Genomic DNA, 12,825 nt, shown 5'->3' on the forward strand with positions numbered 1-12,825 from the left:
ATTTCACGGCAAAAGAAGGGAAAGAGGGGGCAAAGGTAGCGCTGCGCCTTCCAAATGCTTGGTGGTCCCACTCCACAGGACCAGCCTCACGTCAAGAAGGTGTACACCGATTGTCATCATCGGATCAACGACAAGAAGGATGCCGAACGGCATAGGTCCCCAATCCGGGTTAATGCCCGCCACGGACTCACGGATGAAGGTCCTGGGAGATAAATCGCCCCTTAGGAAGGTCCGGGTTTGATTCGGTTGGAATCTGACGATGAGTACGCCCCACCAAGGGCATCGAATCAAACTACTGCTCGAAACTCCCGAGTATTCAAGGCAAGACCACTAAGTCCGAGGAGAACTTCAAGACTTCTTTCGAGGAGGTCCCAAGCCGAGACCCCGCTTATCCGCTTGCTTTTCCAGAAAATCCGAAGATGGAAGATGACCAAAACCCGTCCTGTGTTCTTGATCGGGAAAACTTGGTCGAGACCCTTCACCGAAGCGCATCAAGAAGTCCAGACAGACAGGAGGTGCAACCGCTATGCGTATACCATTTTATACCGGCGTGGAGGAACCTTTGACGACCTTCACTCCTTTCAATCGGCAAGATTGGGTGCAAGGGCCTCACGACGAGGGCAATGCTGCTGTTCCCATCATCCCTTACCGAAGCCGCTCTTCTCCATTATATAAATTTTCAAAACCTTGTTAAGGGATTTAATTTTAGCACTTAAAGATTCAACATATGATTCAAACTAATTCATCATCGCCTAGCCTCACTTGATGGAGACTTTATTCTGCACATGAAACATCTCTCGATATTTTTGCGCCATATGAAACCTTTTAATAAGACACTAGCTCTAACATGGTGAGGAGGGCTTCCTTGGTCCTTCTCTCCTTGCAAAGAGCATGTTTTTTTTTTCTTTTTTTTTTTTCAATCAAAAGTGATAAACTGATCATGAATAAAATAAAATAAAAACTTATTACACTTCATGAAAGGGAAATTGCAACATAAACCATGATTCAGTTCACCCTCATATGTAGGGAAAACAGAACAACAATATCGATAATAAGAAAATAATTATCATACTTAATCAAAAGACAATAAAATTATAAAATTATATATATATAGTTATATATATATATATATAGTTATATATTATATAATAATCTGGACGACCAGCTTTTGGTTCAATCAAAAGCTAGTTCACAATAAAACAACTCTCATGCCTACAACTTTGAGTCCGAAGGACTTACACGTGGCACCCAACTGATAGCTACCACCGATATGAATTTATGTATTTTTATATTCTTCAGAATATACCGACGTTGTTACATAAGAAGATAGCAAAACAATAAATATAAAGACATCACGCTGTTCATATTAGGACTAATAATACAACACAAGGTCATTATTATGGCATCAAAATAATCAAGAGGAAGTCGTCTTGGCGCCAAGAGGCATTAAAAAATAGAAATATCTGAAAATAAGGACATGCTAAAGATATAAAGACGAACACTTGGGGCACCCGGCTTATAATCTCTTCCTAGAGGAAAATGACTCACTCAATTATCTGCAAGATAAAAACAAATGAGGCGTGAGCAAACAGCCTACTCATATACTAACACAATTATAACAGTCATGTAAGATCACACGCTAACTAAACCACAAAAAAAGTACTCTCACATTGTTACAATAATCTCGTGGCATTAGATTCAAAGTAAGTTTTCAACACCTAAGAGAGTACCCAAAACGTAATTAACTTATACTTCTTCTACGATTGAAACACACTAAATGGTAAACAACAATACAACGTGTAAAAATATTAAAAATGAAAACTCATTACCAGTTTTGTGCTGAAAGGGAGGCTAATAATAAAAAATAAAATAAAATAAAATAAAGTGATGAGATCTCACATTGGAATGCAGAGAGAGGTCATATCTTCGTTCTCCTTCTGGGTGGAACTTCATCAGCTACATCATCATCTAATTCATTTTCCATCATCATCACCGTCCAGGTGGGCCCCAATGCTTTTGACGATCAACCCTTTGCCGTAAACAACAATTCGAAAAATAGGAGATGGCTTCACGTGAGCACGTATACATGTCAGCCACACATAACCTGCCCCTGTCTCTCCTCCTGACACGCACCACTCATCTCGAAAACAGCGCATCCTTACTCCATCCCAAAAATTAAATGCATTAAATACATTAAATTCAAGATGACAAGGGCTAACAAATGATTCCGTAATTTCCCAAACAGCGCACAGAACCAATTTTGTCTTCTCCAATCCGGAAGTCCAAGGAATTTCAATAGGAAGTTCGTAATAAGTAGCTTCGCTTGTATCTTTGACAATGTAATTACGAAAAGTGAACCACTCTGGAACTTCACTACCACTGCCAGGTAGTTTAATCTTAATCTTTTTCTTCTTCATCTGTAACACTCTGGAACCACTCGGGAACTTCACAGGCATATATATTAATTAGTCGTGCGTGCAACGTGCATAGATAGTATAGTATTAAAGATTTGTAATGTCTGCATATTAATTATATAGAAATAATTATGAGAAAAAGATATGTAAGTCACCTGATTCTGTAGAGTTTCTTCGATCATTGAACAGTTCAACCCCAAATCACCGCCTCTATGGCAATTACATACGTCCCTCCTATTAATATTTGGCATGTCTCCGTCTTCCAATATCTTTGACAATGTTGAAAATCTTTCGAGAGATATGCAATCAGCTATATTGATCCTTGTTATAGACGTTGGAAGTTGTACTAGAATTTCTATAAGCCTCTTGCAACCACTCAAATTAAGGTCCCGCAAGTAGACAATTTTGCTAATGCACATAGGAAGACAGAAAAAATTGATTTTGGATGGATTAATTGTAAGTATGCCAAACCAACAACCAAAATTCTCAAACGAATTAGCGTCTGATACATTGCACTCTTTAAAATACAACCAGCATAACGGGCATCCATTGAATGAACCATATGATTTGGTTCGAACCTCTAAAGGAAGTGATTCTGCACTCGATAAAACTTCAGAGATCAAATTATTATTTGGAAGTGTGACAAGTTTTGGGCATCTAGTGAGATTAATATAAAAGATACGGTGCAACCTGTAAATACTTTGTGGCAGATTTGCAAGGTTTTCACATCCTCGTAAATCTAATTCTTCAAGTTCATTGAGATTTCCAATTGATGAAGGCAACTCTTCCATAGCACTTCCATCTAAGCATAAAGCTTTCAGGGTAGTGAGTTTTCCAAATGATGAAGGCAACTCTTTTATATCACTTCCCTGTAAAATTAATGCTTTCAAGGCAATCAAATTTCCAATAGATGAAGGTAGTTTTCTTATTTCAGTTTTTTCTAAATATAACTCTTCTAGTGCAGTTAGATGTCCAATTGAGGAAGGCAACTCTTTTATAGCACTTCCAGATAAGCCCAATTCTTTCAGCCCAACGAGATGTCCAATTGAGGCAGTCAACTCTTCTAGAGCACTTTCAGATAAGCGCAATATTTTTAGCCCAATGAGATGTCCAATTGATGCTGGTAACTCTTTTATAGCAGTTCTCCCAAGGTTCAATTCATTTAAGGATTCCATTTTGTCCACAATTCTTGGGAAACTCTCCAACTTTATGCAACCGTAAAGACAAAATATTATCAGAGATTTCAACCTAACTTTATTTGGAAACTTCGTGAGTTTATGGCAGTCACAAAAATCCAATACTTCAAGTTTATCAAGATATCCAACAGATGGATGGACCTCGACTAAACTCCTACAACCATTTGCATTCAAGTACCTTAAGTTTGTGATGCCGGATAGGTCGGGGATTTGAGTTAGGAATTGAGATCCAGTGAAATTCAGAGATGTCAACTTTGTCAAATACTGTGAAATTAAAAATAATAAAAATCAAATGGATGGCATTAAATAAATTTACCACATACATCAGTTAATAAACATGACCTCTTTAAAAAAATAAGGGATGAGAAATAGTTTAAAGTACCTTCAATCCCTGCCCTAGTTGTTTGATGCGATTGTGAGGCATATTGAGCACAACTAGTTTCTTTGGAAGAAACTTGGGTGGAAAAGATTGGAATGGACATCCATGCCAATCAAGAACTCTCAACGAGTTTGGGAGATAATGAACATCACCAGAAAGGCACCCGTTATAGATTATGAAAATTTTAAGATTTTTCATCTTTGAGAAGCAGTCAACATCCAAGAATATCTCATCTTCTTTTTTGGGGGAATTTAACACAATGCGTGTGGTTTCATTTGTTCCCTGTCATTAAAAGAAAAATGTACAATTGTTACAAAGTATTTATTACAAAAAAAAAAATGCAAGATGTTAGTTACTGAATTGAATAAAACATTGCACACTCAAATGTATAATTTAATTTACTTACTGTATTACTAGCAAGAACATGCTCGATGTCTTCATAAGACCACAATCTACTACGTTTTCCAGGTTCAATGGGTGATTCTTGGTGAACTATGTTCTTACCCATCTCTTCTAATAAGTCATGCATCCAAATATAATCTCCTTCAACACTTACGAGGGCCTTTTCTATGAGCACTTCAATACCATACCTAGGGTTGAGGTCACAAGCTCCTAGTGTTTCTATCGCATAGTTTCTACTTTTACCCTTAAAGAAACATGCGAGGTCAAGGAAAACCTCCTTTACCCTCTCATCATCCAAGGCATCGTAACTTATTTTGAGAACGTCCAGAATTTTCGTGCTTTTGAAACCATCCAATGCACCTTCCCATTTATCTATACTTCCACCACATAGACAAGAACCGAGAACTTTCAAGGCCAAAGGAAGGCCTTGAGCATAGCGTATTGCACGTTCTGCTAGTTTCACATAATCACTCAAAGGAGGCCCACTTCTTTTGAAGGCATGCCAACAGAAGAGCTCAAGAGCTTCAGGATCATCTAAAATCTTGACCTCATGTATTAAATTAACATGATGAGCAGTTAACAGTTGCTTATCCCTTGTTGTTATGATAATTCTACTGCCTCCACCAAACCAATCACGTGCCCCAACTAACTTGTGTAACTGTTCCATGTCATCCACGTCATCAAGAACCAAGAGAACCTTTCTACAACTCAACCTCTGCTTTATCATAGTGGCCCCTTTATGAACGTTGGCCAACTCCAATTTTTTCCCCCCTAGAATCTCAAAAAGAAGAGTCCTCTGTAGTTTGGCTAAACCTCCTCCCTGCCACTTGGAACAATCTCTGACGTTTGCCAAAAAAGAACAGCCTTCAAATTCGTGGGCAATTGAATTGTACACAGCTTTAGCAATTGTGGTCTTACCAGTTCCACCAGTTCCCCACACCCCTACCATACGAACATCGTTTTCCCCCAAATATAAAAGCTTAGTTATATCTCGTACAGGATGGTGCATTCCAACTAGATACTTTGTCACATATAAATATGTATGGTCTATTATTTTCCATGAAATGTCTTCAATGATGTTTTGGATAAATTTAGATTCAGATTCATGTCTGCCAATTGAAAAGAATATGAAACATTTAGTGACTTGACATGGCATTTATATATATATATATATATATATATATATATATATATAAAGGGCAAGTAACATTGTATACACAAAAATAAGATGCTCTTGACCAACTCTTTTATAGTACTGATTCCAGTTAAAGTCTGTCAAGAATTTGAATCAAAACTAGTTTCATTTTTAAAATACACCATATAAAATATCTTATATTTTTCAACTACTTAGTAGGATAATAAATTTCTAAAAATAATTTTCACACTATTAATTAACTATTGACATCAAAAAATTAGTTTCATTGATTTCTTTTAACAAAAAAATTGTAATAACTTTTTTTAATTTTTGGGATCAAAACAAAGAACTTTCTTTTACATTAACAACCAGAGCTATACTCAGGACGGACCCAAGAATTTTATCTCATAGGGTCATAGTGTAAAAGTTCAATTTTTTTTTTTAAAAAGGTTTTGGGGGGTTGAGATTAGGGATTTAGGTTTGAGGGTTTAGGAATGGGGGTTTTGGAGTTCTGAAGTCGGGAGGAGGTCTATTAAATCTGTTTTAATTTTGTTTTTAAAAGACCTATACCAAAACGTGTTCGTTTTGGCCAGGTCTTTGAAAAAAAAATCGCTGGGCTGCACCAAAACGACGCCGTTTGGCCAGCATATTTTGAAAAAAAAAACAGAAGCGCTATACTTATTACAAACAAAACAAAATAACAAGCATTATATAAGAGAGAGAGAGAGAGAGAGAATTTACTCGTCCAAGAGAGTGAACCCTGACAAATTTGCTGCTTGTGAAAGAGCTGCCCTCCATCTGTTGACCTTCTCCATTTTATCTTTATATTTACACTCCATGTTAGCCAGTGCATCCCCGAAACTGCCTCTATGATTCTGTACATCTGACGGATTCACCTTGTAAAAAACTGGGATGACAAGTTGTTCTTTTGATTCTTTGCAGTCAAGAATCTTAACAAGTTCATCCAAACACCACTTTGAGGAGGCATAGTTTTTTGAGAACACAACGACAGAAATCTTTGAGTCTTCAATTGCTGTGAGAAGCGTGCTTGATATTTCTTCTCCTCTTCCGAGCCCATCATCATCCATGAAGGTGTTAATGCCGTGTTGACATAAAGCGTTATACAAATGGCCTGTGAAATTGGAGCGAGTGTCCAAACCTCTGAAGCTCAGGAAGACATGGTATTTCCGTGACTTGGTGAAAGAAGCAGAAGAAGAAGGGGCTCGTTGGTTGGCCACGGAAGCCAACATAATTGTTTCAGTGTTTGGCTGTCGTCAGAAAAAAGATGAGGCTTACTTACTTGAAGAGTTTGGGTGTGAGTGAGCAAATGTAAAAGGCTTTATATTTGCTTTGAATCCAATGTGTATTCATGAAATGGCGAGAAAATTTTTTCAACTTCCCTGATACGAGCCGTGTCAATGATTGGATAACTTAGCAACAGTTATCCAAATACTATCTCACAAATCTTAGATATTGTAATGGATGGAAATAATTGACAGAATGGTCTATTCCAATATTTGCTAACAAAGAGAAATAAGGACCATGAAATGCCACTTTTTCTCATGTGCAGTATTGGGGAAGTGTCGGCGAGGAAGTGTCGGTGGGGAAAACTCTCTTTACTTGAATTATTGACGGGTTTAGAAATTTTCTTTAAGAAAAAAAAAAAAAAAAAAAAGATCATTGAGGTATCAGTAGCCAGGTGGACCCCGCAGCTTTTGAAGAGCAACCATCTACCGTTTAGGCTGACAAATTTGTTGGACAACAATCAGAATAGTAACTAAATAACAGAATAAAAACAATACGAAATACTGACTTAGATAGATGATAGAGTCTTACAGAGTTGTAGTGTCTTTTAGATAGTATTTATCATCTATTCTTGTGCTTGCAGTTCGATAGGAGTTTGCCCTCCAGGATTAAACTATCACAAATCAAAGCCTAAGCATTGTGGCTTTGATTTCTGGTGAACAGTGATATGCTTTCTCTCAGGAAGTATTTATGTGTGAGAATGATAATGCAATTCTAAATTCTGTCTTTTAGTTTGGACGAATTGTCAATATATAGAGGTCTGATACCTCTTCATCCAAAAATTATTAGTTATTGAAAAACATTATCAATCACTCATGTCATTAGTTGTTGAAAAAAATTTGAATGTACTTTAGTTTGATAACTTTTTTCTTTGATCATCAAAAACGTTTTCATTTCAAATCAAATTTATCAAAACAAAGTCCAATGAAAAAAAATGGACGTATGACAGCTTTTGAACAACACAACGCCAATAGATAGAAGGGAGGTTCACTATTATATCCAATATGAGAGCCCAAATTATAAAATAAAAAACTCTATATGAAATGAACTTTAGAAACACACCCAAAGTCCATTTACAACATAACAAAAAGGTTTTTAACTTTTTTTAAATTACAAAACTGTCATTGATTTCTTAAAACAAACTCAACCTCAAAATTTCATAAAAATGCTCAAAACACTCAATAGGGCATCAAAGTAATTTAATAACCAAAATTAAATTCAATAGGGTCAGCTGTCATTTTTTAGTTTTTTTGAATTTGTTTATAAAAATTAAATAGTGTATGATTTATCTATATTATTAATGCTAAGAATAGTATATGACTAAATATCTCTAAATGGATTCCAACATACATTGGAAGAAACAATAGCAAACCTCAAATAGGCTTCGAAAGTCAGAGGTGATATTTTTTTGGGAGTTTCACTAAAACACCCAAAATGGAAATTGAAATTATAAAAAAACCCAAGCACTATTTAAACATATAAACACACCCAAAACCCATTATTACACACACTCAAAACTCATTTATAAACACACCCAAAAGGTTGACTTTGGGGTTAATTTTGGGTGTGTTTCTATGTTTAAATAGTCTTGGGTTTTTTTATAAATACATGTCTAGGATTGGGTTTATTTATAAATTTGTATATTTTTTTTTCCTCTTTCTGGGTCGAACGTCATCACCCACATCATCATCATCTAATTCTTTTTCGTCAATTTTGCTATCATCGCCATCCTTGGGCATACTGACATAAGCCAGGTGGGCCCCGCAGCTTTTGAACAGCAACCTTTGGCCTCCGTAGTAAAAGGAAATTCGACATTGCTTTGAAATCCAATGTGAATTCATACATGAAACTTAAAGAGTCTTTCAATTATTGACGTGTGTTCACGTGATGAAGAGCCGACAAGGGAGAATAAACTTTCAACTTCTGGTCGGCTAAACAAGGACGAAGCCTAAATTGCCTAGAATTACTTTTTCTCATTCAAATAGAGATTTAAAATGGGTACTTTCCTTCAACAAGGGAATGAACTTGTAATTCCTGCAATCTATTATTGCCTAATTTCTTTTTCTTTTTCTGTTACTCAGATATTACTACTCAAATTATCCTTTCATAGTAATGTAGTTCAACCACAAATTAAGACATGTCCTTTCTTAAAATCTACATTTGAAAAAAAAAAAAATTACTCTTAACCGAATTCTTTTTATTTTCATTGCTTCATTTCTTTAGAGAATCACCTCTTCAGCGTTTTATTAGTAGGCAAGGAGTTGTTTCATCGAAATGCCTATATTCAACTTATAAAAAAAAAACCTCCATAAAAGAAACTATGCCTACAGACGTAGTCGGTGACAAATTTGACTGAAGGGTGATTGTTGGAGTTGGAAAAATCCAAACTTAAAATGTTAACTGAGGTAGGAAAGTTGGTCACAATTGGCGAGCAAATTGCATCCAATGTGAATTCATGAAACAGAGGAAGAGGCTTCTTGATGCCGTAATTTCCCAAACAGCACACAAAACCAATTTTGTGTGTCTCCAATGCGGAATTTCAAAAGCAAGTTCGTAATAAGTTTTGTTCTCATCATATCATCACCGACGTCCTTACAAAAACTCGTGCCATCAAAGTACTTACGAAAAGTGAACAACTCTGTAATTTTACTGCCAGGTAGTATAACCTAAATCTTCTCACTCCTCTTCATCTGTAACACCAACACAGACATATATATTATTATTAATTAGTCGTGCGTGCAACATACATAGTATAGTATTAACAATATATATGTTGAATGTATGCATATTAATTATATAGAAATAATTGAGAGAAAAATATAAATACGTCACCTGATTCGGTAAAATTTTTTCCATCTTTGAAACATTCAACCCTATATTATCGCCAACCCATTCAATAGATGCTGGAAGTTGTACTAGAATTTCTACAAGCCTCTTGCAACCCCTCAAATCAAGGTCCCGCAAGTCGACAAATTTACTAATGCACACAGGAAGACACAAAATTGCTTCTGGATAGATTAATACTCCTTCAGTGGGGCCAGCAACAAAAATTCTCCAAGGAATCAATGTCTGATACATTGCACTCTTTAAAAGTCATCATCATCCATAACTTGGGAAATGCTAATGAGCCAAAGTCGTTACCTGGACTGTTTGAGTTAGTTAGAACCTCGAAAGGAAGTGATTCTGACGTCAAAGATCAAGTTATTTGGAAGTGTGACAAGTAATATAATTGAGATTTTGCAACCCATAAATACTTTGTGGCAGATTTGCAAGGTTTTCACATCTTTGTAAAAATAACACTTCAAGCGCAGTTTAATGTCCAATTGAAGAAGGTAACTCTTTTATAGCACTTCTGCATAAATTTTTTTTTTTCACGGCAATGAAATTTCCAACAGATGAAGGTAATTCTTTTATTGCACTTCTTTCTAAATTTAAATTTTCAAGTGCAATTAGATGTCCAATTGAAGAATGCAACTCTTTTATCGCATTCAAGTACCTTAAGTTTGTGCTGCTAGATAGGTCCCTCGAAATTTAGGGATGTCAATTTGTCAAATACTGTGAAATTAAAAATAATAAAAATCAAATGGATTGCAGTAAAGAAATTTACAACATACACCAGTTAGTAAACGAGACCTCTTCGCTTATATGAAAACAATTGTGACAAATTTGATCAACTTGGTCCCTTAACTATATGAGCTCATCATCTCTTTCGCATAGCCAAGAGTAATGACCTAAGCTTATCATCATCTTTTTATGTGTCACTCATAGTCCCTGACGTCAATATATGTGTTCTTAAATAATCCCTACTATGACTTTCCGTCAAAACATTCTTTAAATCTCTTGATGTGAGATCTAGCGCCCATGTATAAGGGATATAATTGTCAAACCAACTCCTTTTACCTCTTCACACCTCAAACCCATTTCCTCAAGGTCGTCGTCAACACCATCAGACTGATTACGTTTTTTTCTTGAGAAGTAAAGCTGAACTGCAAAAGTGAAATTAGAAGCAAGAATCTTCTAATAGTGATTGAGAGAAGATGGATGAGGCAAATGAAAACTATCGAAAAGGAGAAAGGCTACAAAGTATAAAGGTAAGAATCTTTTGAAGAATTCAAAAACAAAGTGTGTTCATTTCTAAGTATTCTTTTGTCTGTGTTGAGATTCTTTTGCTTCTGTGATGAGGGTTTATTTTTTTAATTTTTTAATCTTTATTTTTAATTTTTTATTTTTTTAATTTTTTAATTTTATGCTTTAACCTGTGGTTTTATGCTTTGGGCATGGTCCATATTTGACTAGTTTGTGTCATATTCAGGTTTGGGGGTTTGTTTATTGTTTTGTTTCTTTGGTACTCTGGTTATGGTCAATGTGTGGTCGTGGTTGTGCTTTGTGGTTTGTCAGTGCGTGGTTGTGGTTTGTCATATATGGTTGATGTAATTGAAAGTGAATTTTTATGTATGGAAGAGGTTTTTGATGATGTAATTGGAGTTGGTTCAATTTGTTCATAGCAGTTGATGGTTTAGTTTATTCAATTTGTTCAACGTGTGTTGTTTATAGTTCAATTTGTTAATGTTCTTCCCTTTCATTTTCAACACTTGTTTTTCGTCCAGAGTACGACATTCTTCTAGGATGTGAAAATGAAACTGTAGCTTTAATTGCGCCCTAAACACAAAAACTCATATATAGAGCCCTTCTTGCTCGCCAATTCCAACAAGAAATGGAGAGAAATTATTCCAAATTGGCGGCAAATGAGTCTGAGGCTTTGAGGAGGTCAAAACGGGTTGGTCTAACGATTATATCCCTCACAAAATGAACACGCGATCTCACATAATGAGATTTAACATTTTTTATTTCATTTTTACGGAAAGTCATGATAGGGACTATTTAATAGCACCCATATTAACGTTAAGGACCAATAGTGATACAAAAGAACTTGAAGGAAGCAATTTGATAATTTCGCGAACGTTAGGGATGTTTTGTGATAAAAAGCCAACTAAAATTTAACCTACCCCTATAAAAATTCCTAAATCCACCATTATAAATAGAGTAATGCTACACTTTCCACATTATTATCCTACATTTCTATACCACATCAATTAAATGAATGAAGTGTATTTTAATAAATAAAATTAGAAAAACAAAAACTAGTATTTTACATGATGTGGTATATATACATCAGCTGCCACATCATGTGGTATAAAATTGTGGTATAAAAAATGTGGTAAGACTAGTATTATTCTTATATAGGTTTATGTGGGTTTTAAATTTGAAGGTATTTGTGTCTATTTAGGTGAGTTTTCTGCTATATTTGAAATTTTTTACAAAATCTGACATTTTTGAAATTAGGGGTCAAGTTTTGGCTATTTTTGATAAATTCTCAAAAATTTTGGCTTCGTTTTTGGCTTTTTCGGAGGAAGTCATGTTGCATTAAATGAGTCGTTGAAATTGAAGGCATTTTGGTCTTCACGGCTAGGGTTTACATTTTGGTGTAGATTTACTCATAAAATTTTAGCGAAATCTAACGGTCAATAGGACCTGGCGCATCCATGTATCAGGTCCACCGTAGAATTTTCAGTAAAAGAATAAGGGATCTAGGGAAACTGCAATAACACATGAAATTACAATTATCTTATTTCACAGTGAAGCTGAAAGAAGTTTTGTTTCCCATTTTTTCTTTGCTCTGAGTCCTCCAATTTTGGATGTAGGATGTCATGCTTGCCCCTTAGCATTTTCCATATTGAAAGCTATACCTGGTGTATTGCTGATTAAAAGAAAAATGCAATCAGAAAATTAAGAGAAGTAAAACGACTTAACATAGAAATTAGAGTATCTAACCCAAAATCAAAATGAAAAGTAATATATACTTGTAAAATGATATGGTACTCACTAGGCAACCCAATTAGTTTACAGAAAGAAAAAGAAAATAAAGAAGAGAGAAAAATAATCATATGATTATTACACGGTTTGCAAAAACTAACTATATAAGCATAAAATTCA

General features: G+C 35.3%; 1 protein-coding gene and 1 pseudogene across 3 annotated transcripts; both read right to left on the bottom strand.

Moving 5' to 3' along the window:
• Positions 1-1,267: 1,267 nt before the first annotated feature.
• LOC148920294 (disease resistance protein RPV1-like) lies at positions 1,268-7,019 on the bottom strand. Of its 3 annotated transcripts, none has more exons than XM_089046364.1 (4): positions 6,268-7,003; positions 4,396-5,500; positions 3,993-4,271; positions 1,268-1,556 (listed from the first exon to the last, which is right to left on the bottom strand). In XM_089046364.1, the coding sequence occupies exons 1-4, from the start codon at positions 6,774-6,776 to the stop codon at positions 1,545-1,547; spliced, it is 1,905 nt and encodes a 634-aa protein (XP_088902490.1). In that variant the 5' UTR covers positions 6,777-7,003; the 3' UTR covers positions 1,268-1,544. The 3 variants fall into 3 exon arrangements, with proteins under 3 accessions (XP_088902490.1, XP_088902489.1, XP_088902491.1); XM_089046363.1 differs by lacking the exon at positions 1,268-1,556 and adding an exon at positions 2,459-3,874 and having other exon boundaries at positions 6,268-7,019; XM_089046365.1 differs by lacking the exons at positions 1,268-1,556; positions 3,993-4,271 and having other exon boundaries at positions 4,321-5,500; positions 6,268-7,010.
• LOC103322721 (uncharacterized) lies at positions 1,902-2,460 on the bottom strand (annotated as a pseudogene).
• Positions 7,020-12,825: the final 5,806 nt, after the last annotated feature.

Source organism: Prunus mume, linkage group LG2 (assembly GCF_029339155.1).
Source record: "Prunus mume cultivar Tortuosa linkage group LG2, ASM2933915v1, whole genome shotgun sequence".
In the NCBI taxonomy this organism is placed as follows: Eukaryota; Viridiplantae; Streptophyta; class Magnoliopsida; order Rosales; family Rosaceae; genus Prunus; species Prunus mume.

Excerpts from the sequence above, each read along its gene's own strand:
- LOC148920294 (XM_089046363.1), bottom strand. The coding sequence starts at position 6,776 with ATGTTGGCTTCCGTGGCCAACCAACGAGCCCCTTCTTCTTCTGCTTCT. Across the intron at positions 5,501-6,267 it reads GGGTTCACTCTCTTGGACGA|ACATGAATCTGAATCTAAAT; the intron begins GTAAATTCTCTC and ends TTCAATTGGCAG. Across the intron at positions 3,875-3,992 it reads AACTAGGGCAGGGATTGAAG|TATTTGACAAAGTTGACATC; the intron begins GTACTTTAAACT and ends TTAATTTCACAG.